The following is a 27,370-nucleotide window of genomic DNA, read 5'->3' on the forward strand; positions in this document are numbered from 1 at the left end:
GGGCGACCGGGCCGGGCCATAATGTCGGACCCAGGACCGATCGAAACATCGGATCGAACCGACTTCTTTAACCGGTTCCACCACGGCTTTGACCGCTGCCAACCAGGTCGTCGGTCGGGAGCCCTAAATATATCAGGAAAGCCGGGCCTAACATATCAACCATTCAAAGCAAACCCAGCCATCTAGTGTCTCTCTGTACATCAATAATTTTTGTTCTCAGCAAATTCGATAATAGAACAAGAGCTTGATACATCTTGCGAGGTAGAAATGAGCTTCTGCAAACTACCAGGGTTGAACACCGTCCCGACGGACAACTTTTCCGATGTCTTGATCGCGAGCACCTTCCACCACGTCTCGCATCAAATTCGCCCCTATAGATGGATCTAGTGCGCCCATCTGCTTGTTGATATCCTGGCTCCCGCCCAGCCCGGTGAAATGCACCAAACTTTGACACCGTCTTCTCGGAGGATCCGAGTCCACTCGCGCTTCATCATACTCATTCCAGTTTTGCTGGATCGGTATGCCGCTACGGCAGGCTCTTTCTTGGGTCAGCCCTTTGCCGGAGCCTGATTCAATTTGATCGACGCATTGTCGCTTTCAGCCAGTGTCGACATACCGCTCGTGATGAAGATGAGTCTCGGATCCGACGATTTCTAGGAGAAGGGGCACGAAGGTATGAGTAAGGATGCATATTCCAGTGGTGTTGACGTTCCATGATTTGTTCCACATCCTGAACTGCTGGTCAAACTGACCCCTATGTACGTATTAGCCTTGTTTTTTCGATCGGGCTTATGAAATATCGGGTGAGCCTTACCAGCGTTGTTGATCAAGACAGCCACGCGACCATATTCGTTGGCAACGTGATCGAATGCCTTACAGATCGAGTAATCATCTTCAATGTCGACCTGGATTGTCTTGACGACACTGGGACTCCGAGCGAATTCTGCCTGCATTTATTTGGCTGCAGCGTTCTTTGATGAGGCTCCGGCCCCCGAGCAGTATCGTGTATGTCTTTGGTGACCGCAACAAGGCTTTGACCGTTTCAAGCCCAAGACCAGTATTGGTACCGGTGATCAAGACGATTGAGTTGGAGGCCATCTTTGTTTTTCCATATGTAGATCTCAAACCCGTCTTGCTCTTTTTAACCATAGATCTCTGGCCGTTCTCAACGCGCAAGTCGACTCGTCTTCTGCATCGATCGCACCCCTTGGGCTTGATTCGACCGTCCACCGCCCCCCCCCTTTTCTCATGGCCCCGTATTCTCCATCGCTTCTACACGCCCTTGTTAGTTGTTTCAAAGCGTCGAGTCATCACGTTCGTTTGCCTGCGCTGGAATGATCTCATTCGTCAGCCAGGGGCAGGATCGAGGCAGTGAGCTTCGGTATTCTGCTGCAATTGGTCTCCATCTCCGTCTCGACATGGCATAGAGGCCAGGACCTACATACATACAATTATCCTTCTTTACCTCAGCTAAAGTTTTCAGTAGCGTCTGCCCAACTTCTCTCCTCTTCTTTTAAGGCAGCTAGCAAAGTATGGCGCCATTAACTGTAGTCTAACGAACTTGAGGGGAAATGATATGGTTTTAAGTTGTCGAAAACTGTAAATGAAGAAACTCCTTCGCGCTGTTCCGATACGATATTTTTACCCCCCAGAAATCGTAGGAAACCAGAGATCGCCAGAATCTAACTCTCGCGCTTATCCGCAGTCAAGGACGTTCTGGAATCGTCCATCGACCAGTCGTCACCGTCTTCCTCGATGGTGATCTACGCGAGGCAGAAGAGTATTTTAGGAACAAACGCGGTGAACTACTAACGAGGTAACAACTTTTGACGAATGTCGAAGGCGCTCGGCGGGCTGAGGTAGCTGCGAGTTGTACTTTTAATAATCGTCCTTCATTTTGCAGTGATATTTCTCGCAACTGGCTTAGCGGGCTTTACGGCTTCTCAGTGACGCCCCTACAGGACTGGTTATAAGTGTGCACTACCTCCGCCGGGTGTAGTTTGTCGCTATTCTGGTTAAGCAGTTGTTTCATACTCTATGGTATTCGCATTATTGTTAATGCTATTCTATTAAAGAAGACCTGTCAGAGTTACCTTGAGTGGTGGTGGCGGTGAGTCTACTCGTGCGAATCGAACTGTCGACGTCGTCCAAAATTAGGCTGTTCACTCTCTGCTTCGTGCTCCTAGGGGGTGGACACGGATCAATTCTCTATTCGCATTCGCATTCGTAATTCACCTCGTGGACTTTTAGAATTTTAATGTATTTAGTATGTGCAAATATTTCGAATAATTGCGAATAATTTGTATTCGCATTCGTACGAATATTCGCAATTCGAATCATCATGTATCACCATCGTGTCCACCCCTGTAACTGCTGCCCTTTCGCTTCCTTTCTTCACATGCTTGACGTTGCCCACTCTGAACTGCATCTAATCTTTTCCTAATCTTCGCGAACGCTTGCACCTAATCTCGTAAGGCCTTCTTGGTCCGTTTCCCCACTACGCCATGGATGTAGGGGTCAATCTCTTACAAAGACTAATGTTAGATATCAAGTGAGTGTGTAAATAAAGCCAATAAGCAAGCGACAAAATAAGAATAAGATAAGGTGATCGTCAAGCTGCTTCTTAAATAATTCCGACCTGGTGTGGCCCCCGGCGCGAGTGTACCGGATGTAATCGCAAGGCGAGCTGGACGCGTTGCAACGCGTTTGTTTGGCGTTTGTTTGACGAAGTTCGGCTACCGGTCCAGGCTCGCAACCCGGATTTATCAAATATCACAAATTATTGTTACTATTGTACAGCTGCTAATGAATTTGTCAACAAATAATTCATGAGTTGATAATAAGTGAGCGTTAGAGCGTTTAGACAGCTCGTTTAGTCAACAATTTAAGCAGTTCGCGCATGCTCCTGCTTTTGGGTACTGTAGCGAACCAGTTCTGGGCTGAACCAAGGGAGTTCTTAAGGATGTCAATGAGTTTGGGCTTTGTGTCGTGGAACTTGGGTAGGCTGGTTTAGGGCTCGCCCAGCCAGATTTGTATGGGGCAGAAGTGCGGCGTGTCAAGCCTCATATGAACATGTTCAGGGTTGGGGTGGGTGACAAACCCTAGCGTGTAGCTCCAAGGTTGTTTACATAAACCGTCCTACGCGAAGGCACTCGTCCTTTGCTTCCTACATCCCCCGATCAGATCGTTAACACAAGACCCCCGTTTCACAGTTGCATGGTATTGATGGCCGAAGATAGTTTACCTGATTATAAAGCCCTTTGGGAACAGGCTGATGAGGCGCGGAGACAGGCTGAGGAACGCACCCGGTCTACGACTTTTGAGGAATTTATTCGAGCCTGTCATAATTTGTTATCCCTGCCGGTAGAGGTCGGAGATAAAGCTCTCTCCACGAAAGGACCGTTGACATCGCCCACTGGGAGACTTTGTCCTCAGCGGCTTCGAATTTGGGCAGATTGCCAGGAGCGCCAACAGCAGCTTTACAACATGGTTCGAAAATTCCTGCATGCGTCCGAGGAAGATGCACCACGACTATTTTCATCTGTCCATTTACTAGAAGGTATCCGGCGAAATTATTGTAGCCAGCCGCTACGAAGTGAAAAAGATTTGGAGTACTATGAGCGATTAGCTGTTGAGGATAATGTGCGTTATGTGATTGCGGAGCTATGCAAGATCCCCGACGCTCGGGAGGAATTTAAACTGGAAGATGGAGTCCGGTTCGACAGCCATGCCAATGCCCTGACCGATGTTGAATCTGACAAGCCAGATGTTGAAGATCAATCGAGCGTCCGACTCCCTGTACCTGATAAATTCTTCTACCGGGTGAAGGGCAACACCAACACCCTATGCACTACCGCCGAATATAAACCGCCCCACAAGCTCTCAGTGGAGAGCCTTCGCGCTGGCCTACGACCAATGGATTTCTACGAGAAAGTAGTACAACCAGAGACCATCCCTACGAATCAGGATGAGAAATTCAGGTACTATGCAGAACAGCTGACTGGGTCGGCTCTGGTTCAACAATACAATGTCATGATCCGCAAAGGTCTCGAGTATTCCTATATTACCAATGGGTTGGCCTTGGTCCTGCTCCGAGTGTGCTCTGAAGATCCTAGAACACTTTATTATTGCCTTTGCGAACCCAACAGGGAAGTCGGTCTTGCAGATGACCAAAGCTTGAAACAACCAAGGACAGCAGTTTCCCGGGTATTATGCCTTTGCTTGATGAGTCTTCGGTCACGTACGCGGAAACAACGGTGGCGGAATCGTGCGATACGACAGGTACATACATGCAAGATGGACTTTGACTACGCATGGGCGCAGATTCCTGAAGACGAACGACACCAAACCCCGCCGAGCTCGGAATCTCAGGTTTCAGAGTTTGTGGCATCTTCCGTTTCGGAGTCTCCACAGCCTGACTACCGCCGACCCAATACTCAGTCTCAGACTGGCTGTCGGCCTCAGGCAACGATGCAAAGTTCAGAGTCCATGGATTCATCAGACTCAGATCCTAACCAAGCGTCGTCTGGACGGAAGCGGCCTCTCAATCCGATCACATTGCTGCCGCCTTCTCAACGACATTCACGCCAAATTGGAAGTCAAAGCGACAGAGTAGGCCGGCGCCAACACCACACAACAAAATTTTGCACTCAGCGGTGCCTGCTTAGCCTGCAGCAGGGTGGTATGTTGGATAGCCGGTGCCCTAATGTGGAGCTACACCGACAAGGGCGAGATTGCGATCGACACCTTATTAGCAGCGAGCTTCTTGTAAAGCTGCTCAAGCAGCAGCTGGATGAAGACCTAGATCACAATTGTACGCCATTTGGCACTTGCGGTGCATATGGCGCTCCATTTAAGGTCACTTGCGTTCCATATGGCTACACAGTGGTGGGGAAGGGAACAACATCCGGCCTGTGGAAAGAAGTGTCGCGCGAAGCGGATGTGTACCGAATTCTTCAAAAAGCTCAGGGATCTGCAGTACCAGTGTTCCTTGGAGCAATTGACCTCGAACAGATCTACTTTCACGATGAGGGCGATATCCGACACATGCTGCTCATGGCTTGGGGGGGTAAGGATACAAGTGAGCTTGAGCACTCCAAGGCACTGTTCCATGAGATCGAGAGATCCAAAAGGGAAATCCGGGCCTTGGGGGTGGTGCATGGAGACTTTCGGTTTAAGAACGTTCTATGGAATGAAGAGCTAGGACGAGCTCTAGTTATCGACTTCCATCGTTCCAAGTTAGCTCCTCGACTGATGGAAAAGCGCAAGTCATTGAAGCAGTCATTGTGCGACACACAGGTTTCGGAGGCAAAAAGACTTCATGCTGCTTAACAGTAGGCTCTCATTTGTAAATGGCCATCTCACTAGGACACGCTCTGGAATTGTTTTGCTTGCATATATTAGGCACTAGACGTGCACTGCACAAGGCTTGCTTTTGCCCCGTAGTATTACTTTAACCAAGGCATGGCATAATAGGAGCGAATCTTTCGTAGATCAGACCCTTCCATTGTCAATTTGGTAGGGGATGAGCCAGAATTAATCATGATTCTGGCATGAAGTCCCAGGGGCCTAGATAAATTATAGCTGTTAAGTCTAACGTACCAACACCTTCATGGAAAGGGAAAACGGTGGTTATGTGCGAATGCCTGACACGACTGAGTTGGACTGCTAAAAACAAATTAGGATTTGGAATTCGATGTATTGAACAAATCCAAGGCAGTCCTGAGATTTCCAAGTTCTCCCGCTTTTTATATTCCGAAATTGTTTAGCTGGATAAGACTAACTGCACAATTTGCTTGTATTAGGATTTTTTGGTTGGTCGACGTAGTAGCCAAGATCTTACCAGGATCACATAAGATAAAATTGGGATCAGTCTGGTAAAAGGGTTGAATTTGACGACAGCTTCCATCCAGATCTGCTCAGAGCAATCCTGTCCTTTAGATTGACTTTGAAGAGTCTGGGTTGTATTGGTAAGTGTCTCAACTAGTGATGGCAATAAAGAAGTTTTCCTGCTGTTCTCGTATCGTTGCAAGGTAACGAGAGATTGTACCTTGTCAAATACGGTCTTTGATGATGAAAGACCCCTTTAGTTGTAGAGTCGTGGAGGATGAGTTGCAAAGATGACCGCTATCGTTTTGTAGATCGAGAGCGGAGGAGAAGCAATGAATATCGCAGATCGACATAATGTCTTTTGGGTAGATGACACCTCAAGATGTTGTCTTCCAGAAAACGGCAAGATAGTGAAACGATTGGCTCGACGAGATAGAAGTTCTTGCAAATGCTAGCTGAGGTATTAAATTTGACAGAAAGTGTGAAGTCCCGAGACTTGGGGAGGTTCTGGATAGCCGAGGTTCAGAGAGTGAGTGAGAGGACAGATGTTAAGACGAGAAGAAAGCTCAACGTTCAAGTTCAATTCATCCAAGACTGAAACGTGCATCTTGACAGTGAAGAGTTATGATGATGTATTGGTTCATTGCGGATTAATTCAGCGAAAGATTTTCTGGCAACACTAGAGGTTCACGAGCTTCTTGCTTTGACACCCAGCAAATTCTCCGCATTTCCAAATACGAACAACTCAAGGTCCTTTCCCGCAATCAAGCCACTCTTCTCATTCTCCTCGAAGAACTCCAATCCCCTCTCACTGGTTGAAAATGGATAGTCAACGCTGTACAGCACATGATCAATCGAACTCGTCTGCAGAAGGCAAGCCAGAGGAGTCAGCGAGAACATTCCACTTTGTCGTGATCCAGATATTGTTCCTCCAAACCTCTCTCAAACCTCGCTCCCTTTTACCCACCTCTCAGATATTAGGAAAATGTGGTCTATTGAAATTGTAGCATCTCTCCCATGAGCCCAATCACAACCTTCAACTTGGGGAAGCGGTCAAAGAGCCCAATGGCGAATAACTTCAGGATGAAGCCCGGTCTCGGTGTGCCAAGCCCAGCCATAAGCACTCAAGGCCATAGCGACCGTGTAGTTCCCTTTGTAGTGATCCATCATAGAATCCGATGCAAACGAGGGGTGAATATAGATCGAGATGTTTAACTCCTGCGCTTTCTCGAAGACCGACCAGAAGCGCTCGTCATGCCAGTTCAGATGATTATCCACCAAGGCACCAACAAAGCCCAGCTCCTTCACACAACACTCTAGCTCCTTCGCGGCGGCAGCAGGCTCGCTCATCGGCAGCATAGCAAAACCCGCCAATCGAGTTGAGTTCCGGGCAACGGCAGAGGCAAGGTCATCGTTAGCTGCCGAACAAATGGGTGCCGATATGTCACCAGGACCATGGGAAATGACTTGGAGAGGTACTTTCCCTTTATCTAGGTCTTCGATACGCTCCTCATCGAGGGACTGTAGCTTAGAGAGATTATGCGGAGGAAAGTTTGCATTTTCGCAAAATAATATTCGTTACTCGCCGAATAAATTACGAATATTATTCGCACTTGCTCAGGATTTGCAAATAATTCGCAGTGGTTGGGGCGAACAAATAACGAATACGTATAATGTCGATTACTGCGAATATTCGTATTCGGAGCAGCCCTATTCGACTACGAGAGTGCCCGCCAACAGTAGTGCGTGCGCTGGTTAACCCTCAAACTATGTATGTCCCCATTCTGATCTGCCTCTTTGTGAGAGCCGTCGCGGGTCTCGAGGTCAGAGTCGGAGTTGTACCATATGTTACGCTAGCTGGACAGCTTATAACACTATGTTTTAGAATATTAATTATGAGGACTCGGCGGGGATCCAGTGTGTTCTTACGTGCATTCCTGCACCCCGTCCGCGCCTCTACAACCAATGAAACTTTTATAGTAAGTAACAAATTAGCCAATAACAAAGAATGCATTATAAAGAACCAAAAGCAAAGCATCCGAGTATCCGAGCGGACGCACGGGCCGTCAATAACCGTGGCCGGTACGATACACTCAGGCACGAACTCTTGACACTCCAAAAACATGCACTCGTCCCAAGGTGTAAACGTCAACGGAGGATCGATCACCGACCAGGACTTCTACATTGGTGGATTGCATATCATACATTATTGCTTCGTGGTTGCAATATTGGTGCGATGCTGCCGAGTCAACGTACCACTTTGAGGAGTCGGTATCTCTAGGAATGCATGCTCGGTCTTGGGGTTCTGGTCGATTCTTGCGACCATTCTGTCCATCTCGTTGAGTCTCAGACTGCTTTTGCTGAGCTCCCTTCTTGGGTAAACTGCAGTTCTTCGCAAGCTGGCCCCACAATTGTAACAAGTACGATTCTCGATTTGCTTTGCTACCATAGCTGATTCAGTTCCCCCCGGATGTTGCGGACGGTTCCAATTTGATGAGTTGGCCCTTCAGGCTCCACAATTTGGCAGAGAGCATTGTGCCTATCACTGATACCTTCCAAGGAGGATATCACCACTCCCTACTCGGAAGTCATGTTGTTAACATAACACTTCCGGACGGACTTGTAGATTGAGAAACTCGTTCAATAAGTCACACCAACCCTGAACCCATTTGTCTTGGCCTCGTTTCACTTCCAGGAGAATAATCTGTTGACTTTCGTAAGTCGGAGATCGGGTTCCTGTTCTCCTAAGCTGATAATCATGTTAAGGTATGCAATGTTATTCGTCTTCGCGATAATAGTTGCATCTTCGAGGATGGTTGGGTATATTCCCCCAAACCACTGACGCCTTCCCAGACTCCTCGCTGTACATAAGCGTCTCGATGTACATAGGCCACTGATTGTAGTTGCTTCCGTTGATCTTCACCATTCGTCCGGCAGTTGAGGGTGTGGCCAATGAGTTGCTTCGGGAAACCCAATGCGATACATCTGGCGCACCAGGGCTCATAACCTGTTGAGCGATGGGATGCCAGACAGGAAACTGGTGTCGACAGTATTGCCTTCGCCACGGTACCAAGGTGTTACGGTTAGGGTAGACAAAGTCCTTTACAATCCATACATAAGTTTTTCCTCGGCGCAAAGTAGCAGACTCGTAATATATCTAGCTATCCTGCATAAAATACATGTACAATAAATCTTCGAGCCGTCATCGCATGGACTTAAGGATCGGCACGGGAAAAATATCCTGCCCATTTTTTTCTTATCTATATCCGTATCCCTATCCAGGTAAATATCTATGTCCGTATATGTATCCGTGTCCTTATCCACAGATTCTCTATCCGCATCCGTATACACGACGTATATCCACGGATATATCCGTTATCCGTCTATCCATGCCGATCAGTGAGTCATGGTGTGTTTGCGCTCTACATTGCCATCTGAGCATTGCGCTGCATATTTCCAAGATTCAGTACGACCTAAGCAAAGACACCAGGGCGACACGAAAGAGCGAGAGGTGAGGTCAGTTTTCAATCGGCCCCCTCTTGGACCGCTGGCGTAGAATGGGGTGAAGCGTCTGCGAAGCCCTGAACCTTGAATTTTCACAAATACAACCCGATGAAGGCGTGCTTTTGTCATTCTTGTTGCTGATTTGTTCAAAAATCACCGTATGCGAATGGTTTGAACTTTCAAGATTACAATTTATTAGACATAATTCATGACGGAAACCATTCTTGTCAGAGTAATCACCGAATTTAAATTATAACCAAATAGCTTAACTAACACATAAATTTAATAAACACCTGCAGGACTTAATAACGCAATCGATTTATGCATTTACTGGCATAATTGATGCCAAATAGATTATCAACGCACTAGGGACCAATAATGTGCAAGGATGCAAGTAGACAAACCGGAATAGATCACAAATGGTTTACATTTACACAACAGAGACAATGGCCCCTTTGGCCTCGCGACTCGCGTCAGAGGACCCAAATTGTTGGACTTCATTCTCAGGAGGCCCCTGTTCTTCCTTTGCATGTGGAGCAGAGTTACGCTTCTTTGTCAAGAACTTCAGAAAAGGGTAGTGTCCGTGCCTCTCTTTGAAGAGCATAAGTCCGATGGTCAGCATGAGCGTAAGCCAGTACAGATTGTAGGAGATGACGGAACCGTACGTTGCGGAGTTCTCCCAGCCTGTAGTAAAAAGTTAGCAAGCTACTTGTACTTTAGACACCCAAGCTGCAGACAGACCTAAGATTGCGTTGAAAATCATCCAGCCCCCACTGGTCTCGCCATTGCAGCAGTTAACATGCCACAGATTCTTACGGATGTCATACGAACCAGGACCGTCACCTTCCTCGGACACGTCACTACCAACAGCCTTGACCCACTCATAGTTTTGGAAGCTCCAGACCCCTTTAGAGAAGAGACCGGATGCAACTAGGTATAGGAAGCAGGTAGCGACGATTAAGAAATATTGAATTTTCATGAAATCCCCACCCTTGTACAAGATGTACCCCACGACCCCGCCGGCGGCCAACCCACAGACTACGGGGAGAGGGAAAGCCTTGGCCGAGGAGCTAACTGACACACCGCCGACGAAAACTATAGCTTCGACGCCTTCGCGAAGAACGGTGATGAAGGGAAGAATAGCCATGGCATATTTGCGCGTAACGTGACGAAACCAGCCCTTTCCACGAATATTAGGTTGCTCCAGAGCCTTGGAAATTTTGACACGCCATTTTTCCTTCATCTTATTTAGTCGAAGCAGAGCAAGGCCCATGATTGATATGATGATAGCGGCGACTATACTCAGTATACCTTCCCAAAGGTCTTCGGATGAGCCCCAGATATCGGTGCCTAGTGTATACCAAGTGCCAATAAACGCACCACCGATAACCAAACAGATTAAAAAGCCGAGGCCAGCACCAATCCAGATATGGCGCACGAGTTTTTTGTATACTGTTGGATCCTCGGCAGATTTGCCTACACCCTGCTTAATGAAGGCGAGCAGGACGGAGACAACGACGGAGGCTTCGAGAGTTTCTCGGAAGACACTAGTACCTGTTAGCAGGAGAACCGACAGCGACTGAAGTGCGACACACAGCGGAAATGACAGGAGTTTGCAACGGACGAGCTGGAAATCTGGCAGGGCAGCGTTCCTGCTAACCACTTACATGAAAAAGATCGACACGTTGAAAATATTTTGATACATGATGTGTACAACACCGCGCGGGAATATCGTGAACCAACGACACCAGGACTGGACCTCTACTAGACTTGTTCAAGTGACTGCCGCAGCAAGTGAATTTCGAAAGAACCATGCCGCGACAGCGACGAATATATGAGCAGCGCGTGTTTAGAGTTCAGAGTTCTAACTGAGTAGTTCCTTCCTTGCTCGCCTTTCGGTATCGCAGCAACTAACGTGGGAGATTAAAATTCCCTATGAGACTTGTAACCGCCAGGCCGAGGCCCAAGACTGTACTGGCGATGTTCTCGAGCCTGGGCCTAAAACCCGCGAAACTATGGGTACTCATGAGAGCTAGCCGACATTGGGTACGCCACCTCTGAAAAGGTCCGTCGGGCGAGCCGAATCTGATGTAAGTAAAATAATCTGATCCTGCTTGATAATCTTATCTGACACGGCCAAGTAATGGCGACTCTCTTGTGGGCGCAGGGCCCGCGCCACTACTCTGCAGGCCGCGTCGGGCCTAGCCCATTGCACTGATTTTCAGTCACAAAGCTAGATCGCTCGCGAAGCGCACTTGCGGTCCGCCCACCATATGGAGTAGTCCGGTTGCGACAATGAGACCATTAGTCGTTGCTTAATGAGAGGAATGTTTAATAGTCTAGACTCCGACAGCCTTGGCATAGATTAGTGTGGCGTCGACAGAATATATACTCTCCCGGACCAGTAAGATCGAAATACAATTTCTGTAAGCAAGCACATGTCATACTACTGTATAAAATTCTCGAAACGCAGTTAACTCCGCAGGGTTTGAACCCTTTGTCGCGCTGCAGCAGCTAGTGTTGTGCACAAGTTTGACGTCGTCGTCCAGCGTTCTTAGCATGTTCAAGCTTTTATTTAAAATGCAAGCATTGCCTAATAGCGGGCCGTCCTTGACTAAACAATGGTGGCGTCCTGCCTAGGCCTAATTAAGCCTAGTCCATACATATCTAATCGATCAACCCTGTGATGCGAGAAATATTTGCTTAGCCCCCTTAGCCTGCCGGGTTCAGAGACAATCCATATTATATAGTAAGGTACAGCAAGAACCGACCGAAATTTGACCACAATTCCAGCAACATCACTCCACCTCACACTCACATAACAGATATCCTCTTATAAAATACATCAGAGGATAGATTTGCCAGTTAAAAGTAAACCTTACTTGTAAAAGTTGACCACGATTTGCTAGGTCTTGCCTAGCCTAGTACACTATGCGAAACCGAATATTTGGCAATTATATAAATGTATAGAATTGTACGCTTATGCTATGGATATAAGAACTTTTAGATTATTAACAACACGAATTGTAATCCATGCCTGGTAAACCACAAACTGCGTGCAATTATTCAAGAATAGGCAATTATATTGTTTGGTCAGTTCGTGCCTGGACAAAAGTCGACTTTCGTGGTATGATACGACAAAAAAATTCCGCAACACGCTTGCGCCACATTGCCACGTATCACAAGATCTCCTTGTCACATTCACTAAATCTGCTCGCCTTGTGCAATGAAAACAGACGGAAAATTGCCACTGAAAAGTTCCATAAGGAGAATCATGGGCTTAAACCAAACATTCTTCTTTGGGACTAGCGTAGTGCCAACTTTCACAACGGATTTACCTAAACCTTCGTTAAATCAACGGCTTAGTGTCCTCGGATCGATATGCGCTGGAGATGGTGTATGCAGAAGCTGCACCGCAAAAGAAACCTGCAGTAATGTCATCAGGAGCCGATTTCTTTTGCCATGCTCGCATCAGATACAGACATTGGTTATCTACGCGTTCCAAGGTGGAATAATTAGTTTCAGCCTCATTCTACTGTCATAATGTCAACAAATGCCATCGGGTGTACGTAGTACCCAACGTGCCAGCCAGATTCTCCCACGCAGCGACTGTACCTCATGCCGCTCAACGTCTACAGTATTCATACATTGCACAAAATGTCGTTATGTTGACTACTATATGTCGCTGTTCTCTAGCAATGCCATTTTGAGGTCAGATGAGTTTCATCGAGGATGGACGGCAATACTCAAGTTCTGCAATTGACGAAGCATAGTGCTGGGTACGAAGCCCGCTGGCATGTTTGATATTATCTATTATCCCTAGAACCTGGCGGCTCATTTACATGGAGTGTGCTGCAACTCAACAGGACCATTGGGCGTTATGGCTTCCACCGGCCGAATTTGAGTACAACAACGATCAATACGCCAATGGCCGATGTCTCGCAATTATTTTATGGATGTCTATAAACTTCAACTGCGGAATGTTACTACTACCGACCATACTCAGGTTTGCTCAGGCTGTGATTTTGGGAGACAGAAGAAATATGTTCATAACAAGTATCCGCGCGACAAGATGCTTCGATTCAATATTATTCGCATGGAAGACAAGCCGTGCCTCGCAACATGGCAATAAAAATAGCCAAAAGGTGCATGGCAACTTTAGAAGTCCCTGCACAAATATTCCTGATGGTGCCGCGCTGACAGGGCTAATTCATGACCCGGACCTTGAGCATGGAAAATATAAATATGATGCAAAAGTTGTATCAATATCTAGAGATACCAGCCGATTCGGATGAGCCATTGTCGCCTTAAGCATTAGACTAGACCTAACGTGGCAACAATGTCAACATCCCTATCTTCTTCGAAGCGCACCACTGCCTTTAGTATTCTGCAACAGAAAGCTCTAACTCTTGTGCATAGGAATTCACAGACTACGTCCGCCAAGAAGACTTGTCCGCGCCGCAGCTAGATGCTGCCTGCAATATATACGGCACCACGATTCTGAGCACTGCCAGCTTACCGACACAAGAAATCGCATTCGACGTTCCGTATCGAGGTGGTTCGGAATCACACGAATCATGCTCCGTAGTGGACTTTAGATTCTCCTCGCTCCAGGTCCACGAGAGATCCAGGCTCGGCCATAGTGGAAGTTCCAGATCTAGCTTCACTGCCATTCCGCATAGAGGTGTCATCCAAATTGGTTCCCAAATCCTTCTCTGCTGCGTCGCTTTCAAGCTTTGCAATATGAAGAGGAGGAGGTATGCGTTTGTTGGTAATAAACAAACACGAGACAAACCCTGCCAAGCAACATGTAAGACCCATGTAAATTACATTTCGAAGTGACTCGACATATATTTGCAGCAAATCATCCTTGACATCCTGCGGAAGCTCTTGAATTGCTGCAGGGTTATTAATCAAGGATTGGGTGCTAAAATTGACTGGAAAATGTTGTTCTGCAAATTTAGACTTCAGGGAAACGTTCAGGATCGTCTGGCCCAGAGCAACGCCAATAACCCCACCCAAAGACCTACCAAAGCCCAAAAGAGCAGTCGCAAGTAACACTCCGCCATTGTGCTTCGGCGCAGCAACCTGGGTAGCCAGAGCCAAGCTCTGCATCATAAACCCGGTACCAAATCCAGGAATGATCAAGTAAGCTATACGCTCGCCTGAGGTAGAGTCAACTTGCAATAGAGTCAAGATGCCGAATCCAATGCACATAATGCTGATGCCAGTTAAGGCGAATGGCTTGATATATCTAGTCTTGGAGATCATGATGCCGGTAACAATAGACACAACGATGGTAGCTATCAGCCAAGGCAGCAAGTGAAGACCGGACTGTATAGCCGACGCATGGCGGACAACTTGAAAGTACACAGACAGGTAGATAATTCCGCTGATGAATGCCATAAATACAAAAGTCATGGCCAGAATAGGCGTGAGTACAGTCGGAACTCTAACGACTGCCCATGGAATTAACGGCTTCGTTGAGAACCGAAAGTTATAGATGCCAAATAAAACAATTATAGTACCTCCCAATACAAAGCATAGGATCACAGCTACCGAATCCCAGGCATACTGATCACCTCCAAAGGTCAATCCAAGTAGAACGAGCACCAATCCTGAAGTCAATAAGAGCGTTCCCATGTAGTCAATCATCTTGACCTTTTCTTTCAAACTGCCGCGCGATGGAGGTGGTGTGAAACACACAAGCACAGCAAATATGGTAACAGCGCCGATGGGGAGGTTGATGTAAAAGCACCAACGCCAAGTAACATGTGTGGCGAATGCACCGCCAACAAGAGGACCAACAATAGAAGCTACTCCGAAAGCAACACCAATCAAACTCTGCGTCATACCACGTTGTTGAATGGGAACGATCTCGGTGAGAACTAGAATGACCAAGATCTGAATGCCGCCTCCACCAATACCAGCTATTATTCTGCCTCCAATAAGCATGTCCATGGAAGTGGCCGCACCGCATGTAGCACTTCCGATTTCGAACAAGACGATTGCGGCCAGGATGCACCATTTGCGTCCAAAAATGATAGAAAGCTTGCCCCAGCTGGGACTAAGTACAGCGGCCGCGAGCAGATAGCCGGATGTTATCCACTGGATCTTTGAAAATGCCTGAAACTTGGTGCCGACGGTCAAGATAATAGTTGCAACTATAGTCTGATCCAGCGCAGCTAGTAGCATCGCCAAAAAAAGGGACACTATGACTAAGAGCAAAGTCGCACCATGCAGTAGTTGTTGGTTCGATGTTGTTCCATCGCCGGAGTCTTCATTGTTTTCGTTGACAATTGCATCGGTTGCAATATCACCAACAACTCGATTTTCTTCAGTCGCCGGAGTAGTTTGCGCCATTATTGAGCACCGGTTGAAACCGCTGCAAATGCTAATAATCAACACATATAAATATATATACCTTGCTCTTTAGCTGACTGAAAGTTTACTAGAGGAGAAAACGCCGACAGGTCATATAGTCGGTTGCGGACGTCCACCTGACTTGCTCCGTGAGGGGACAGTAAGAGGAACCAAAAGAGGCATAGTTGCGGTCGATCGTAAGTTACCCTACCATTGGTCTGATGATCGCTTGTTCGGAAAAACCCTAATCAGATCGTTTCAAGATGTACAGCAGCAGCCGCTTTCAATTTCAATAAACACAAAGATTGATTATTCGAGATAAGGTGGAGGCTCTAGAAATGTTTTCTCACGAGTAGAATTCTCTACAACGACTCAAGTTATCCCTTGGGCCAGCGTTAACGGATCGGTTGCGTATTGTTCTATTTACTAGTCGCGAGTGCAGAAGTGCGACCGCCTGGACACGCATTGTCGCCAGCGGCCCTTCGTCGCTGTCGGTTCTAATAGGCTATGGTGGTAATGGAGGGGTTTGTAAGAATGGGCTTGCGCACAGAAGGCTCAACGTCGAAAGTGGGTCTGCTGAAACTTATCCCAAGGCACAGCGATTAGATACGCATATGCCTTATTCCCAGTATTTGCGGGGTTGAATGCTGGTGTCTATCAACCGTAAATTACAGCATCAAGTATGAGTTGCCTTAGTACTCAAACCTTACAACTAGCGTTATTATTGTGTAGTATTGTAACGGGACTAGGCTGCACTAGATTAGGACGGGACTGGGCTTGGCTGGACTGGGACTGGATTTGTACTTAGGAAATGGGTACAAGTAGCTTGCGGAATACATCCTGCTTGGAAGCACACCAGGGACAAAACGCGTCTTTTTGTTATCCGAATTTAGCGATACTCCTCCTATGAGAGTTGGAGTAGGTTGGGTCTTCAGTGATAGTCAGACTGTAAGTTGCCGAAGACCTGCTATATTAAACGAATTGTCGTCCAAGAAGAAAATGGGAGAGAGAAAAAGTAGAAGATACCCGACGCCTTACAGTTTTCTCCGCCAGAAGAGAATGACAGGAACGTTGTACAATTTTTTTGCTACTTTATTTACGACGATGGCGGCGGGTGCGCATGTCGACCAGTAATAGCGAACAGCTCGACATGTCGCCAAGGAACGTCATAGCTGTCTACGAAGAGTGTTCTCATTCGTACCTGGCGATAAGGTTGGTAAATAGAAGAGTGCTGATGAAAAGAGCAGCACTGTCTAGCGCCTTTTGTTGGGCCTCTGATATCTCGAGCGTTGTCCGCTTGTTTGTCTGGGACTTGCGATAGCCCAGAAGCGAGAGGTGATCAGGGCGGGCCAGTAGTGTAGTGAAGGGCATGTGCTTGTGTTGACGCGAAACCGTAGCGAGCACAACCGTGGCGAGCAGCATCGACCCCGCTATTTAGTCCAAGTGTAATAGAACTCATTCAACAGCGTGCCCGCCCGGGGCCGGGGCAGCGGGCAAGGACGAATGGACTGGGCGATCTATTCGCGCCATGTTCCTCGAGCGGCTCAGGGTCAACGGAACGTGCGGCGCGGATACCCCGCGCTATGTCGTCATCAATCATCCAGTTGCCCGGAGTTTGCATTAGCATGCCGCAGGCAGCCAATCACGGTCGAAACATTTGTAGAAATCGGCGCGACTATTGTGGCAGATCGTGCGCGTGTGGCATTATCCGCGCTAGTGGTTGCGAGCATAACGAGAAATGGGAATGCGGTGATCTCCATCGTAGCATAGAGGAACCACAGTTAAGTGCAGGAGATGAGACAAGACAAGACAGCGAAAAAAACTAGTGCACGCCCCAACGCGACAAAGACTGTCTTCGAATGTGGGACCCCAACCACCCCGCTCGTCGAGGCCAGTCGACTCCCTGCCAGAGTTACTTCTCCAAAATAGTCGACTAGTGGCCGGCCATAGAGAGCGGAGTAACCGTGGTGCGTGCCAGGTGCCTTACCTCCCTGTAAATTCCGTAAGGGTCTGAGATGCGTGACTCCTTTATTCGCCTTGTTCTTGTCCGTTAGTAGTCCCTAACGGGCAGAATGGACGTCGAGTCCATATCCCGTTTCAACTCTTAGATCGTCTGCCGCCAACCTATATAAGTCGCTACTTCGCCGTCATATTGCTTGATATATTCCCTTATCTCTGTCTCTGTAAAAGCCCAACCATGACAGAATACCGCAACAACAACGAGCCCATCGGGAGTACCGCCTCGGCAACCACTGATGCATACCGTCGCGGCAACGGTGAGAGCACTACCAACGACGCCGACCACTTCGACGTCGAGGCCGCCCGCAACAAAGAAGACGAGTTTCTCACCTCTCGTGAGGAAGCGCTTAGTCGCATGCGCACTGCCCAGTCTATCGTCATGTCCCCAGAGCTATTCGAGAAGCTCTACCTTTCTCCGGAGCGAGCTGTCAAGGGCCACCTGCGTCAAACCTTCGCCAATCCGACTCCTCTCGCCATTCTCTCCCACGCTGTCTGCGCTAGCCCTTTGGGATGCGACCTCATGGGCCTCCGCGGCTCTGGCCAGTTTGGTGCGGCTTCCACGTACGTATTCCACTGTATGTAAGTGGAAATAAGACAAAACTGAGCTAATGCATTGCCAGTGGGGCATACGTTTTTATCGGTGGCTTCTTGCTTGTCCTCTCTGGGATCTTTGAGTTCTTCCTCGGTAACACGTTCTCCTTTGTCGTGTTCTGCAGCTTTGGTGGCTTCTGGTTTTCCTTTGGCAGCACTTTGATTCCTTTCTTCAACTCGATCGGCGCCTACTCGCCGACAGGTGACTCCCAAGTGGTCGGTATCTCTACAAAGAGCTTTCAGGCCTCTTTCGGGTTCTACCTCTGTTTCTGGGCTCTTCTCGTCATGGTCCTCCTCATATGCTCGCTCCGGACTAACGTCGCCTTTTTTCTCATCTTTGTCACTGTCGACGCCGCTCTCCTTTGCCTCACGATCGCCTACTTCGTCATGGCCGAAGGCAAATACACCCTCGGCCAAAATTTTGTCAAGGCCGGAGGCGGCTGCTTGCTGACTTGTGGACTCGTAGGATTCTATATTTTCATTGTCCTCATGCTCTCCGCCGTCGATTTCCCATTCCAGCTGCCAGTTGGAGACTTAAGCCATCTCATGAAGGGATAGCAGCAGAAGCCCGGTCCGATCAATCCCCCCTGAGCGACTCTGTTCGAGGACGGAGGATTCTGATTTTAGCTCATGCACTTTCATTACCGACATTTGCTTGAGTTTTAGTAGTTGTTAGCGTAAAGTATGGTCAGATGTAAAGTCCAGCGTGGCCCGATCTTTAATTTGTGTCTTGTAATGTAATGCAGAGAGATTGTAAACATAGCTGGAGCATAATCTTAGAACAGAACCTCAGTATTCGTAGAAGATCTCGATGTATTGCGGCGGGTTTGAACACCGGGCTCAATAAATCCTACACCAAACCCCCCATAGTCGCCCATGAACATCATAGAACCCCACGTTAGCGGTCCTCCTCAGTCTCCAATCAGGGACCAAGGAATGAGCTGGTGGATTTCAGGCGGCAAGCGGAAGAGAGAATGTCTCATGTGGATGGATAGTTAGGTAGCTAAATTATTCCAAAATGTTGGGAGAGCGGGTTTTTCTTCTGTTTCTGCTGGTATATCTATCCAACCGACTGAGGCACCTGGTATGCACACTCTTATTTCTGTGATGGATACGGCCGGAGCAGCACTTCTTCCTGGTTCACGTGACCCAGTTATCCCGCAGTATAAATTGCCGAGGTCTGTTTTACTGTTTCGGAGCTGGACAGGGTCTGGTATACAGGATCAAGTTGCCTTTCCATCGATTGTCAGCCTTTACGAACGCTATGGTGCTACATGGCGCTCAGGTGACCGTCAGTATCATTCGGTAAGACTCCAAATAATGAAGGAAGTTGATCGCTTGGCGACCGCTCGAAATATATTAAAGAGCAACGCGGTGCTCCTGCTAGATGCTGAAAGAAGACAGAAAAACTGGACCCTCAATATTAAATATTTATGCTCAGCAACGAGACTCGGAAACGAAGTCAAAATTAGTGATTAATAATCCCCTTGTCATGTTTTCTTTTTAATCTCTTTTGTATAAGTATTGTTCATTTTTTATATAGCTTTTTTTTAGTGTTTAGAGGTCCTAGATCAGGCAATGCCAATGTACAATATTTATGAGTTTTCAATGCAATATAATTAATTGTCATTATTGTCGATTGCAGTATTCTTTCCATATCGTACTTCTTAATTAAATATATTACGTATAACGTACATAACGAGCGGCGCATCCAAACGAGCGGCGCACTTACCCACACCCACGTTATAAAACATCGCGAGAAATCCAACAAATCGCCTAAAACCAATTGGAACTACTCAGAATCCTCTTCCTCAGATGTCTCTATTACAATCTGACAGGTGTGCGCTTTGTGTCCGGTCTCGCCGCAGTTGCCACAGCGTCGCGCGCTCGTTTCTTCCCTTCGTTCCGACCACTACTGGACTGTATTTCCCGCTTTACCTGTTGCGCAATGTCCCTTTCGTCTTATAAGTCTTGTGCTTCCAGTTGAAAGTGATCCTCCTTGCTGTAGACGTGATTTTTAGCCCTCCGGAGTTTGCTAAGCTCCTCCATTCCTTGCCGATGGATCTGGTTCTCGTGTGGATTCACTAATGCTATATATCTTTGCTGTAGCTCTAACGCTTAGTTTTTTGGATTTTTGGAGTGCCTCTATGGCCAGGACAATCTTGCTTAGAGGGAAAACCTGTCAAGTGCGTCGCGTGGAAAATGCGCCGATCGTTGGGATTCGCCGCTCGTTATACATGTACGTTATATTATATTTATAATTGTTCATAGTGCGCAGCTCCTCAGCTAAGCGGTTGGATGATTGGATCCACCGAAGACCGGGACTGGGTATCATACAAGGACTTAAAGTTTAGACGACCTTTGACTAGTGGACTTCTCCAGGTGCAGTATTCCCGATTGGAACGGTCTTGTCAGGCGTACGGATAATAAATAACGCAGTTTATGTTCTTTGATTTCACACCAGTTAGGTGCTTAAACCCAGTTACAATACCCACCGGAACTCGTGCTTGTCAGCCGCCATACAAATAACTTATTAGAGGGATTTAGCAACCCTTTTTTTTGAATATCATAGCAGCCACTAAACCCTATTCGGACCTGGTCGTGGGGGTCAAGCCCAATCAGGAAGTTACAGCTTTATGCAAGCCAAAAAATTTGACTGTGTAGTCAAACTACTGTGAAATATTTTAGGTCCCTTTTGGGCCTAGCTCCTTGTTAAAAGGCCCTATTCAGGCCTAGCGCATCCACACGCGTGCCCGACGCGTTTATGTTTAGCCAGGAATCTTGACTCGCGTCGTCTCTTATTTTTATCCTAAACACTCACCATAACACACATTCAGAACTTCATCACCATCGAAACATGGCCCCGAAAGACCGCCAGGTACCCACGTTTCGTATATCGGGACCGTCTTATGCTTCGGTCGCCGCTCAGGCGGCTACCGTGACGACTCCCTTACGCGCAGCGAGTACTCTGATGCCGGTTGCTACCAGGGAGCCGGGGAGGCTCGCTGAGATTGATCTACTGGAAGATACGGGCCGTGATTTGGATAGTGAACCGGACTTGCCAACTGTTGCCGAGATAGCGGCAGCGGCAACTACCGCTCGTGGTACCGCTGTCACTACACCACTATCGGCCTCATCTTCAGCGTCATCAGCGACCTCGTCTTCAGCGTCATTAGCGGTCTCTCCGGCGCCGTCTGTGGCCGAGACACCCGCACCAAGGAGCCGGGTCTTCTATACCGAGGACCACAAACTTGCGATTATAAAACTCTGCGATCTATATCCGGGCGAGTATACGCCTGGGAACCGCACGAGGTTCTTTCAGATGATCGCGAACCTCTTCAATGAGGACCACGGTACATATGGCTTCGTTACAGAGACTTGGACTTAGCTAACATATGAAGATATGAACTCGCCGACCGTTCGCGCTTTGGTAGTTAATATGCTAAAGAAAAGGCGACAAGAACAGCAGGAAAAGTCCGGCGTGGCTGAAGCCGACACGGACCTCAAACAGGCATTGGATTCATTTCTCATCCGCTTCGATACTGTGAATGCTGAGGTTATTGGCAGTAACTCCGATGAGAAGCAGACGGTTGAGGCTTGGAAAGAAGGCCAAGAGGTTACGCGCGTGGTGAGAGATAAGATGATGGGTAGCAAGAAGAGATTGTTGAAAGAGCGCCAGACCGACGGATCAGATATGGAAGAAGTGACCTCGCACGGGGGCCACAAACGTGCCAGAAGCCGGTCCCGGCGCTCGGAAGGGCCGATCTCAATAGATATTGGGCTTGGTTCTGCAACCAGACACATGGCAAGCGTTTTCGAGCGAAGTATCGATAAATTGATCGCGGCCCCAATTGTTCTTCCAGATAACGAACGAAATTCTAAAATAGACGAAAAGGTCGAAGGGCTCGAGCACGACGTCCAGGAGCTTAAGGACGACGTAAAGTCTATTCTAAATATTCTCTTAGAAAGACGTGGAAATTAGTTTTCGACAATAACCCTCTCTTGTTTGTAGCACAAATAGGCTTCAAATAAGTTTCCCATACATAAATTCAACTTCCACTCCCGTCATCTACCCACTCAACGTTTTCCTCCAAACGCAGATACTCAGCTAAGGATGGCGGGTTGCACTCAAACGCATCCGAAACTTCATTTCGCCCATCTAAGCAGGTTTTTATATTGGTGAGCAATACAGACACCATGTAGAACGCAGCCACGGGAGACGATTCGAGCCTCAATGAGTACTTAAACCCATTAAATGCCCATCGCTGGAGTGTCAACCCAAAAATCTGCTCGACTGAAATCCTAATAATTGCTGAGCATGCTGGATTGGATGGCGTTGGCTATGGAGTTGTTTACGATTAGGTCGCTCAAACTCAAAATCTAGTAGTAAAAATTTACAGGTGCTAAACGTCAAAATTGAAGTTTCATAACTCAAGCTTAATAAGGGTTAGGGTGATCTCTTTAGGCAAGAGGTGCCGATATGATATTCAAAAAAAAGGGTTGCTAAATCCCTCTATTGTCTCACGCCGCACTTCACGCTTGCAGCCAATCCACATATAACCTTTCATTACGTGTCAGCAATGCTGTCGGTGGTTGACTTGCAGATGAAGAGGCGCAGTGCATGAAGGAACCATAGAAGTGGTTCTGGAGTTCCTTGTTCTTGTGTCCAAGTACCAAGATTAACCGTCTATTTGCATACTTGAGAAATACATGGTATACCGATCGAGGGTATATCTCGCAAACGAGACTTCTAAATTCGAATAGTTATCATTTTAGTGTTTGGGTTTGTGTATAAATCTGAGATTCGTGTGACGTGTCATGGAAAGGAACTGCATATACAAGCATCGCAGTATATTATCTGCCGTGTATTTGCTGCCTCAACTAGACATGGAGCCGAGAGTTTCCGATTTATGCAGCAATCATTGTCCCATTGTTCATCCGCAGTGACTCAAAACGTCGGTGGCCACGATTGACTGTGCAATACGTAAGAAGTGATGACGATTTTGTTGAACACTTGGCCCATTTTGGATTGATGTAAAGAGTAATGTCAGATATCACGTGATAGGTATTCTCTGGCTAGCCTACCCTGAACCGCTGAATGATCTGATCGGCTTTGGCGACAATATTTGCCCGGCAAACTCCCTAACCCTGTTTCCGCAGACCGACTCGGAAGGATTTCCACTCCAAAAACACTCATTAATTCATCCGCGCCTTGGCATCAGGAGATGGCTGACTGCGAAGACGTTCCGCCTCGCAGTCCGCTATAAATTGATCCAGTTTCTCTCCACCATTGATTCAGCGATTTTCTAAGAACCGCTTCCCCCATATTCCTACAAGCCACCTGTGATATCCACCATGAGCGCCAAGTCCAATCCTACCATTGCCATTTTCGGCGCAACTGGAGGATGCGCGAATGCCAGTCTGGTCCATTCTCTGCTGGCCGGCTATGACGTGTCCGCACTAGCCCGAACGCCCTCAAAATTGACTTCTCAGCTTCTTGCACAAGGTCTCACCCAGCAAATTCTCGATCAGCACCTGACAATCATTCAAGGCGATGCAACTAATGTCGGCGACGTCAAGCGCACACTGGTCTCAAATGGGAAACTTGTCTCGTTCATCATCTCTGGTTTGGGAGGAAAACCAGTTCTCCAGAAGTCGCTTCGTCGACCGGTCACCCTCGACAATCCCGACATTTGCTCTTCAACTACCGAAGCCTTGCTGAACGCGCTCCGGGCGGCATACGACGAGAACCCTTCAACTGCAGCTATCAAGCCACTGCTCGCCTACGTCTCCACGACTGGCATCTCCGATGGCCCGGAGGATGTCCCATTCGGGTTCCGATTTCTCTATCACGTCCTCCTCGCCGTTCCGCATGAAGACAAGCGCAAGATGGAACGCACACTGAAATCTCACATGACTCAGTCAGAAAGTGAACATCTTTTGCGCGGTGCCGTCGGTGTGCGCGCGAGTCTTTTGACTGGTGGAATCGACTACAAGGCTGGAAAGGGCTGGAAGACCTTGAGGGTGGGCACAGAGGAGAGACCTGCAATAGGATACACGGTTCCCCGGTCAGATGTTGGCGAGTGGATCTTTGAAGAGTTAGTCAAGAACGATGGGGGTGAATGGGTTGGGAAGATTGTTACGCTGACGAGCTGAGACCTTTCTGTTCTGACGATCGTTATTCCTTTGATTTTGTCCAAGATAATGGTGTATGGTTTCGACTAAGCCGAATATACGAAGCGCGTTTGCTAATGTATGGGCGACACATGTCCTGACGAAAGGTCATCGCCGAATGGTGGTTTACTATCAATGCAGTGTTATTCGAATAAATACAGAGGCGTCTGGAAATTGTCACCGATACCGCATTCTACGATCCTCATAATGTACCTCACGCGACAGTGATTGCGAGCAACAAGAGTGTACGCTATCTAGACTTGAAATTGATTTAGGGGTCAGGAACCCGGATTGCTAGTGACCAAATTGTTGGCTCCAATCAGAATCTCGGCGAATGGGTGCAGCAGCAATGATGAAATGTACGCAAGAAGTTCTTAAACATGCAAAGTCGATGCGGAAGACCTTTGGAAAGTTGTGACGATCAACATCTTCACTTGACTATGGTGGGCTCTATTTCCCACATATGGCATCAAATGGCAGCATTCAATATTTGATCCGATTTAGACCAGTTCAATTGACAAGTTTTCGGCATTTGTGTAATGATTGAGTTGCGATGCGAGACCGAGTCCCCACCTTTGCTACAATTCACATTCACATGTGCCCCCAATATGGAATTTAATAAACCATTCCAGAGATCTCATAGCATATTCGTCTCACAAAACATATATACATTGAAAGCCATTAGGTGCTGTTGCTAGTTCGTCCTCCGGGGGCGCACAGGAGAGCACCAAGGAGGTTGATCATGCGCTGAGGCTTGCATTCTCCCTAGTGGTGCAGGGCGTTACCGCCAGATTTCCCGGTAGTCTGGTAGGCCGTCTAAAGCAAGCGATCATGACACTCACCGACTTTCTGATGAATTCGTTATTGCGGTTGCAATGTGAATGGACAGTACCGGTTACGCAAATTGGTCCCAGAGAATCATGGGCTCGGATGAGCGTTGAAAAGGGCCCCGAAGGTCATGTAATTGATTTACCTAATGGGGAGCTGTTCAATATTCATTTGGCAACTGGCAATGTGCTTCATGCAAGCGGAATGGATGGGACTATCAGCAAATTATTACAAGATGAAGAGGATTATCATGATGGAATGTGACTACTGGTGGTCAGATGACCCCATGAGAACCCCGTAAAATAAATACAGTGGCCAAGTCGAGGCTGATGAGTAAAGATACTACTGAGACGGATGAGATAGCCATCGCATCAGTAGAGCCAATGTCACGTGGTGTTTCTGTGATGATATCAGCTACAACGCTATATTTTCATCTCAAATTAAACACAATGTAACCAAATCGCTCGCAATGTATTCGTATTCGTATTCCGGTATTCGACGCTGATGAGGCGACTCAGAGAGTGCCAGGAATACAAATCACTCGCGCATGAGCGCATCTGATTCGCGCTGACTCTCGTCTGGTTGTAAATATCTCCACCTGTCCCCCCGCTGCCGCTGCTGCAGTTCCCTGTCATCGTCATGCAAGGACACTGAGAATGGAACCGGGAGTGACGGCGAGAACAAAGCCGCTTGGTCCCACTACCAGCCAGCAACACCTTGGTCGACAGGCGTCAAGAGGGGAGCCTGTTACACTTTGTTTCCCACTGGGTTTTTGGTTTTCTCGGAGGGTTCCCTATAACCTTGTCCAAATGACTCTACACATATACGAGCACAGTTAAGCGCCCTTCGGGGAGAGTAGCTGTGCGTTGAGACTTGTCTCCTTGCCATCTGGTCTTGCCAGATGGCATGCAAGGTGACTATCAGATCTCGGCATTTTGTTCGTAAGTTCAAAATCCGGGGTTTGGTGGCCGTCAATACAAGTGTAATTGTCACCTGTCACCCTATTCTAGTCCTAGGAAGGATTTGATTTCTGACACCACTCTCTCTGGCTGTCCACCTCTATTCTTGTTTCCGGTAGCCCCATGATGCAAGCCTTCAAATTCCACACGTTTGGCATTAGGAATAGCTTTTTCCAATCTATCCACTGCAGCCTTCAAGTATGGGGGGCTCTTACTGCCTCCAAGAAGAAGTATATTGATATCTATTGCGTTCAGGAGATCATTTTGCATCCCTTCCATCTCAATGGCCAGCTGAACATCGTAATGTAGGGTCGGCGCAAGAACCTTCATCGGTATTGGGCCCTCAGTCCCACCCGAGGAACCTTCGAGCGTCATCATAAGCTTTGTCATCATAATTAGGAGCCATCGATGCATACGTTGGAGTGACGGTGGCCCCATCTGTGTCCCCAGCATTCCCGTCACCAGGCCAGAAGCGACGTTACCTGCAGACATCTCCCGGTCATAGCGATCCACCCAGTCTGCAGATATAAGGTTGTCAGTCATCAGTGGTGGCTCGAAGATGACGGCCTTGTGGACGACTTTGAGTTCCAAAGATGCGTTAAGAGCGATAATTGCTCCGGAACTCACGCCGATGACGAAGTGTGCATTAGTTTTCGACAGCAGAGCATCTACGTCTTCCACTTCTTTCCGAATGCTGAAGTCAGGTCCATAGGTTCCGCTACGGCCACGTCCACGGCGATCGGGAAGATATACGGTGAAAAAGTCTGACAACGCCTTTGCAAGCTCAAAGTGACTCCGCGCGGACTCCATTGCTCCATGCAAAATAACACACCCGGGCCCTCACCGAGTTTTAAGTATGAGATAGATGTACCGTCTTTTGACGTAACACTTTCATTCATGATTGATCTGTGAGATAGAGCTGCGTGCGCAGTGACTGAGAGAGAGACTGACCCACCAGAAGACGGGCTTAAGGTGAATATGTGGTTAGGAGTACAACGCCACAGGACCGCCGTTAGAGAACCCTGAATTGGCTTCAGGGCACGTGTCTGCGCGTCAGTGTCTCCCGGACGACTTTGACGCGTCTCCATGTATTCGGTAGTCAG

At 47.8% G+C, this 27,370-nt stretch overlaps 11 protein-coding genes across 11 annotated transcripts; 6 read left to right on the top strand and 5 right to left on the bottom strand.

Moving 5' to 3' along the window:
* Positions 1 to 282: 282 nt before the first annotated feature.
* V1508DRAFT_404488 (uncharacterized protein) lies at positions 283 to 1,098 on the bottom strand (the record flags this gene model as incomplete). Its single annotated transcript, XM_066938632.1, has 5 exons — positions 283 to 415; positions 442 to 542; positions 649 to 747; positions 834 to 947; positions 1,039 to 1,098. The coding sequence occupies 5 exons, from the start codon at positions 1,096 to 1,098 to the stop codon at positions 283 to 285; spliced, it is 507 nt and encodes a 168-aa protein (XP_066795546.1).
* A 2,118-nt stretch (positions 1,099 to 3,216) lies between these two features.
* V1508DRAFT_323938 (uncharacterized protein) lies at positions 3,217 to 4,767 on the top strand (the record flags this gene model as incomplete). The annotated part of the gene is made up of 1 exon (XM_066936613.1): positions 3,217 to 4,767. A coding segment is annotated over one exon (1,551 nt), but the record flags the coding sequence as incomplete, so codon positions are not given.
* Positions 4,768 to 4,833: 66 nt separating this feature from the next.
* V1508DRAFT_326925 (uncharacterized protein) lies at positions 4,834 to 5,073 on the top strand (the record flags this gene model as incomplete). Its single annotated transcript, XM_066936624.1, has 1 exon — positions 4,834 to 5,073. A coding segment is annotated over one exon (240 nt), but the record flags the coding sequence as incomplete, so codon positions are not given.
* A 1,809-nt stretch (positions 5,074 to 6,882) lies between these two features.
* V1508DRAFT_397681 (uncharacterized protein) lies at positions 6,883 to 7,179 on the bottom strand (the record flags this gene model as incomplete). Its single annotated transcript, XM_066938169.1, has 1 exon — positions 6,883 to 7,179. The coding sequence occupies one exon, from the start codon at positions 7,177 to 7,179 to the stop codon at positions 6,883 to 6,885; it is 297 nt and encodes a 98-aa protein (XP_066795549.1).
* Positions 7,180 to 9,487: 2,308 nt separating this feature from the next.
* Positions 9,488 to 11,140, bottom strand: V1508DRAFT_418051 (iron permease FTR1/Fip1/EfeU). The gene is made up of 3 exons (XM_066940413.1): positions 11,001 to 11,140; positions 10,075 to 10,880; positions 9,488 to 10,017 (listed from the first exon to the last, which is right to left on the bottom strand). Exons 1-3 carry the CDS (start codon positions 11,036 to 11,038, stop codon positions 9,764 to 9,766), a joined length of 1,098 nt encoding a protein of 365 aa, XP_066795550.1. The 5' UTR covers positions 11,039 to 11,140; the 3' UTR covers positions 9,488 to 9,763.
* A 2,628-nt stretch (positions 11,141 to 13,768) lies between these two features.
* Positions 13,769 to 15,840, bottom strand: V1508DRAFT_136620 (major facilitator superfamily domain-containing protein). The gene has a single exon (XM_066935984.1). It carries the CDS (start codon positions 15,694 to 15,696, stop codon positions 13,909 to 13,911), a length of 1,788 nt encoding a protein of 595 aa, XP_066795551.1. The 5' UTR covers positions 15,697 to 15,840; the 3' UTR covers positions 13,769 to 13,908.
* A 1,868-nt stretch (positions 15,841 to 17,708) lies between these two features.
* On the top strand, positions 17,709 to 18,955 carry V1508DRAFT_136742 (GPR1/FUN34/yaaH family-domain-containing protein). The gene is made up of 2 exons (XM_066935985.1): positions 17,709 to 18,276; positions 18,336 to 18,955. The coding sequence occupies exons 1-2, from the start codon at positions 17,894 to 17,896 to the stop codon at positions 18,862 to 18,864; spliced, it is 912 nt and encodes a 303-aa protein (XP_066795552.1). The 5' UTR covers positions 17,709 to 17,893; the 3' UTR covers positions 18,865 to 18,955.
* A 228-nt stretch (positions 18,956 to 19,183) lies between these two features.
* Positions 19,184 to 19,944, top strand: V1508DRAFT_418064 (uncharacterized protein). Its single transcript, XM_066940414.1, has one exon. It carries the CDS (start codon positions 19,393 to 19,395, stop codon positions 19,783 to 19,785), a length of 393 nt encoding a protein of 130 aa, XP_066795553.1. The 5' UTR covers positions 19,184 to 19,392; the 3' UTR covers positions 19,786 to 19,944.
* Positions 19,945 to 21,163: 1,219 nt separating this feature from the next.
* Positions 21,164 to 22,288, top strand: V1508DRAFT_432788 (uncharacterized protein; the record flags this gene model as incomplete). Its single annotated transcript, XM_066941960.1, has 2 exons — positions 21,164 to 21,659; positions 21,708 to 22,288. The coding sequence occupies 2 exons, from the start codon at positions 21,164 to 21,166 to the stop codon at positions 22,286 to 22,288; spliced, it is 1,077 nt and encodes a 358-aa protein (XP_066795554.1).
* A 1,154-nt stretch (positions 22,289 to 23,442) lies between these two features.
* V1508DRAFT_136775 (uncharacterized protein) lies at positions 23,443 to 24,887 on the top strand. The gene has a single exon (XM_066935986.1). It carries the CDS (start codon positions 23,662 to 23,664, stop codon positions 24,460 to 24,462), a length of 801 nt encoding a protein of 266 aa, XP_066795555.1. The 5' UTR covers positions 23,443 to 23,661; the 3' UTR covers positions 24,463 to 24,887.
* Positions 24,888 to 26,129: 1,242 nt separating this feature from the next.
* Positions 26,130 to 27,364, bottom strand: V1508DRAFT_136782 (Alpha/Beta hydrolase protein). The gene has a single exon (XM_066935987.1). The coding sequence runs from the start codon at positions 27,075 to 27,077 to the stop codon at positions 26,310 to 26,312; it is 768 nt and encodes a 255-aa protein (XP_066795556.1). The 5' UTR covers positions 27,078 to 27,364; the 3' UTR covers positions 26,130 to 26,309.
* Positions 27,365 to 27,370: the final 6 nt, after the last annotated feature.

Source organism: Lipomyces doorenjongii, assembly GCF_038497915.1.
Source record: "Lipomyces doorenjongii strain NRRL Y-27504 unplaced genomic scaffold V1508scaffold_27, whole genome shotgun sequence".
NCBI classification, from domain to species: Eukaryota; Fungi; Ascomycota; class Lipomycetes; order Lipomycetales; family Lipomycetaceae; genus Lipomyces; species Lipomyces doorenjongii.

What these genes read in the sequence shown, in the direction of transcription:
- V1508DRAFT_418051 (XM_066940413.1), bottom strand. Translation starts at nt 11,038, where the DNA reads ATGTATCAAAATATTTTCAACGTGTCGATCTTTTTCAT. An exon ending in AACGTGTCGATCTTTTTCAT is followed by an intron (nt 10,881 to 11,000) that starts GTAAGTGGTTAG and finishes AACAGGTACTAG; the next exon opens with TGTCTTCCGAGAAACTCTCG. An exon ending in GATTTTCAACGCAATCTTAG is followed by an intron (nt 10,018 to 10,074) that starts GTCTGTCTGCAG and finishes TTTTTACTACAG; the next exon opens with GCTGGGAGAACTCCGCAACG.
- V1508DRAFT_136620 (XM_066935984.1), bottom strand. Translation starts at nt 15,696, where the DNA reads ATGGCGCAAACTACTCCGGCGACTGAAGAAAATCGAGTTGTTGGTGAT.
- V1508DRAFT_136742 (XM_066935985.1), top strand. Translation starts at nt 17,894, where the DNA reads ATGACAGAATACCGCAACAACAACGAGCCCATCGGGAGTACCGCCTCG. An exon ending in CAGTTTGGTGCGGCTTCCAC is followed by an intron (nt 18,277 to 18,335) that starts GTACGTATTCCA and finishes ATGCATTGCCAG; the next exon opens with TGGGGCATACGTTTTTATCG.
- V1508DRAFT_418064 (XM_066940414.1), top strand. Translation starts at nt 19,393, where the DNA reads ATGCACACTCTTATTTCTGTGATGGATACGGCCGGAGCAGCACTTCTT.
- V1508DRAFT_136775 (XM_066935986.1), top strand. Translation starts at nt 23,662, where the DNA reads ATGAGCGCCAAGTCCAATCCTACCATTGCCATTTTCGGCGCAACTGGA.
- V1508DRAFT_136782 (XM_066935987.1), bottom strand. Translation starts at nt 27,077, where the DNA reads ATGGAGTCCGCGCGGAGTCACTTTGAGCTTGCAAAGGCGTTGTCAGAC.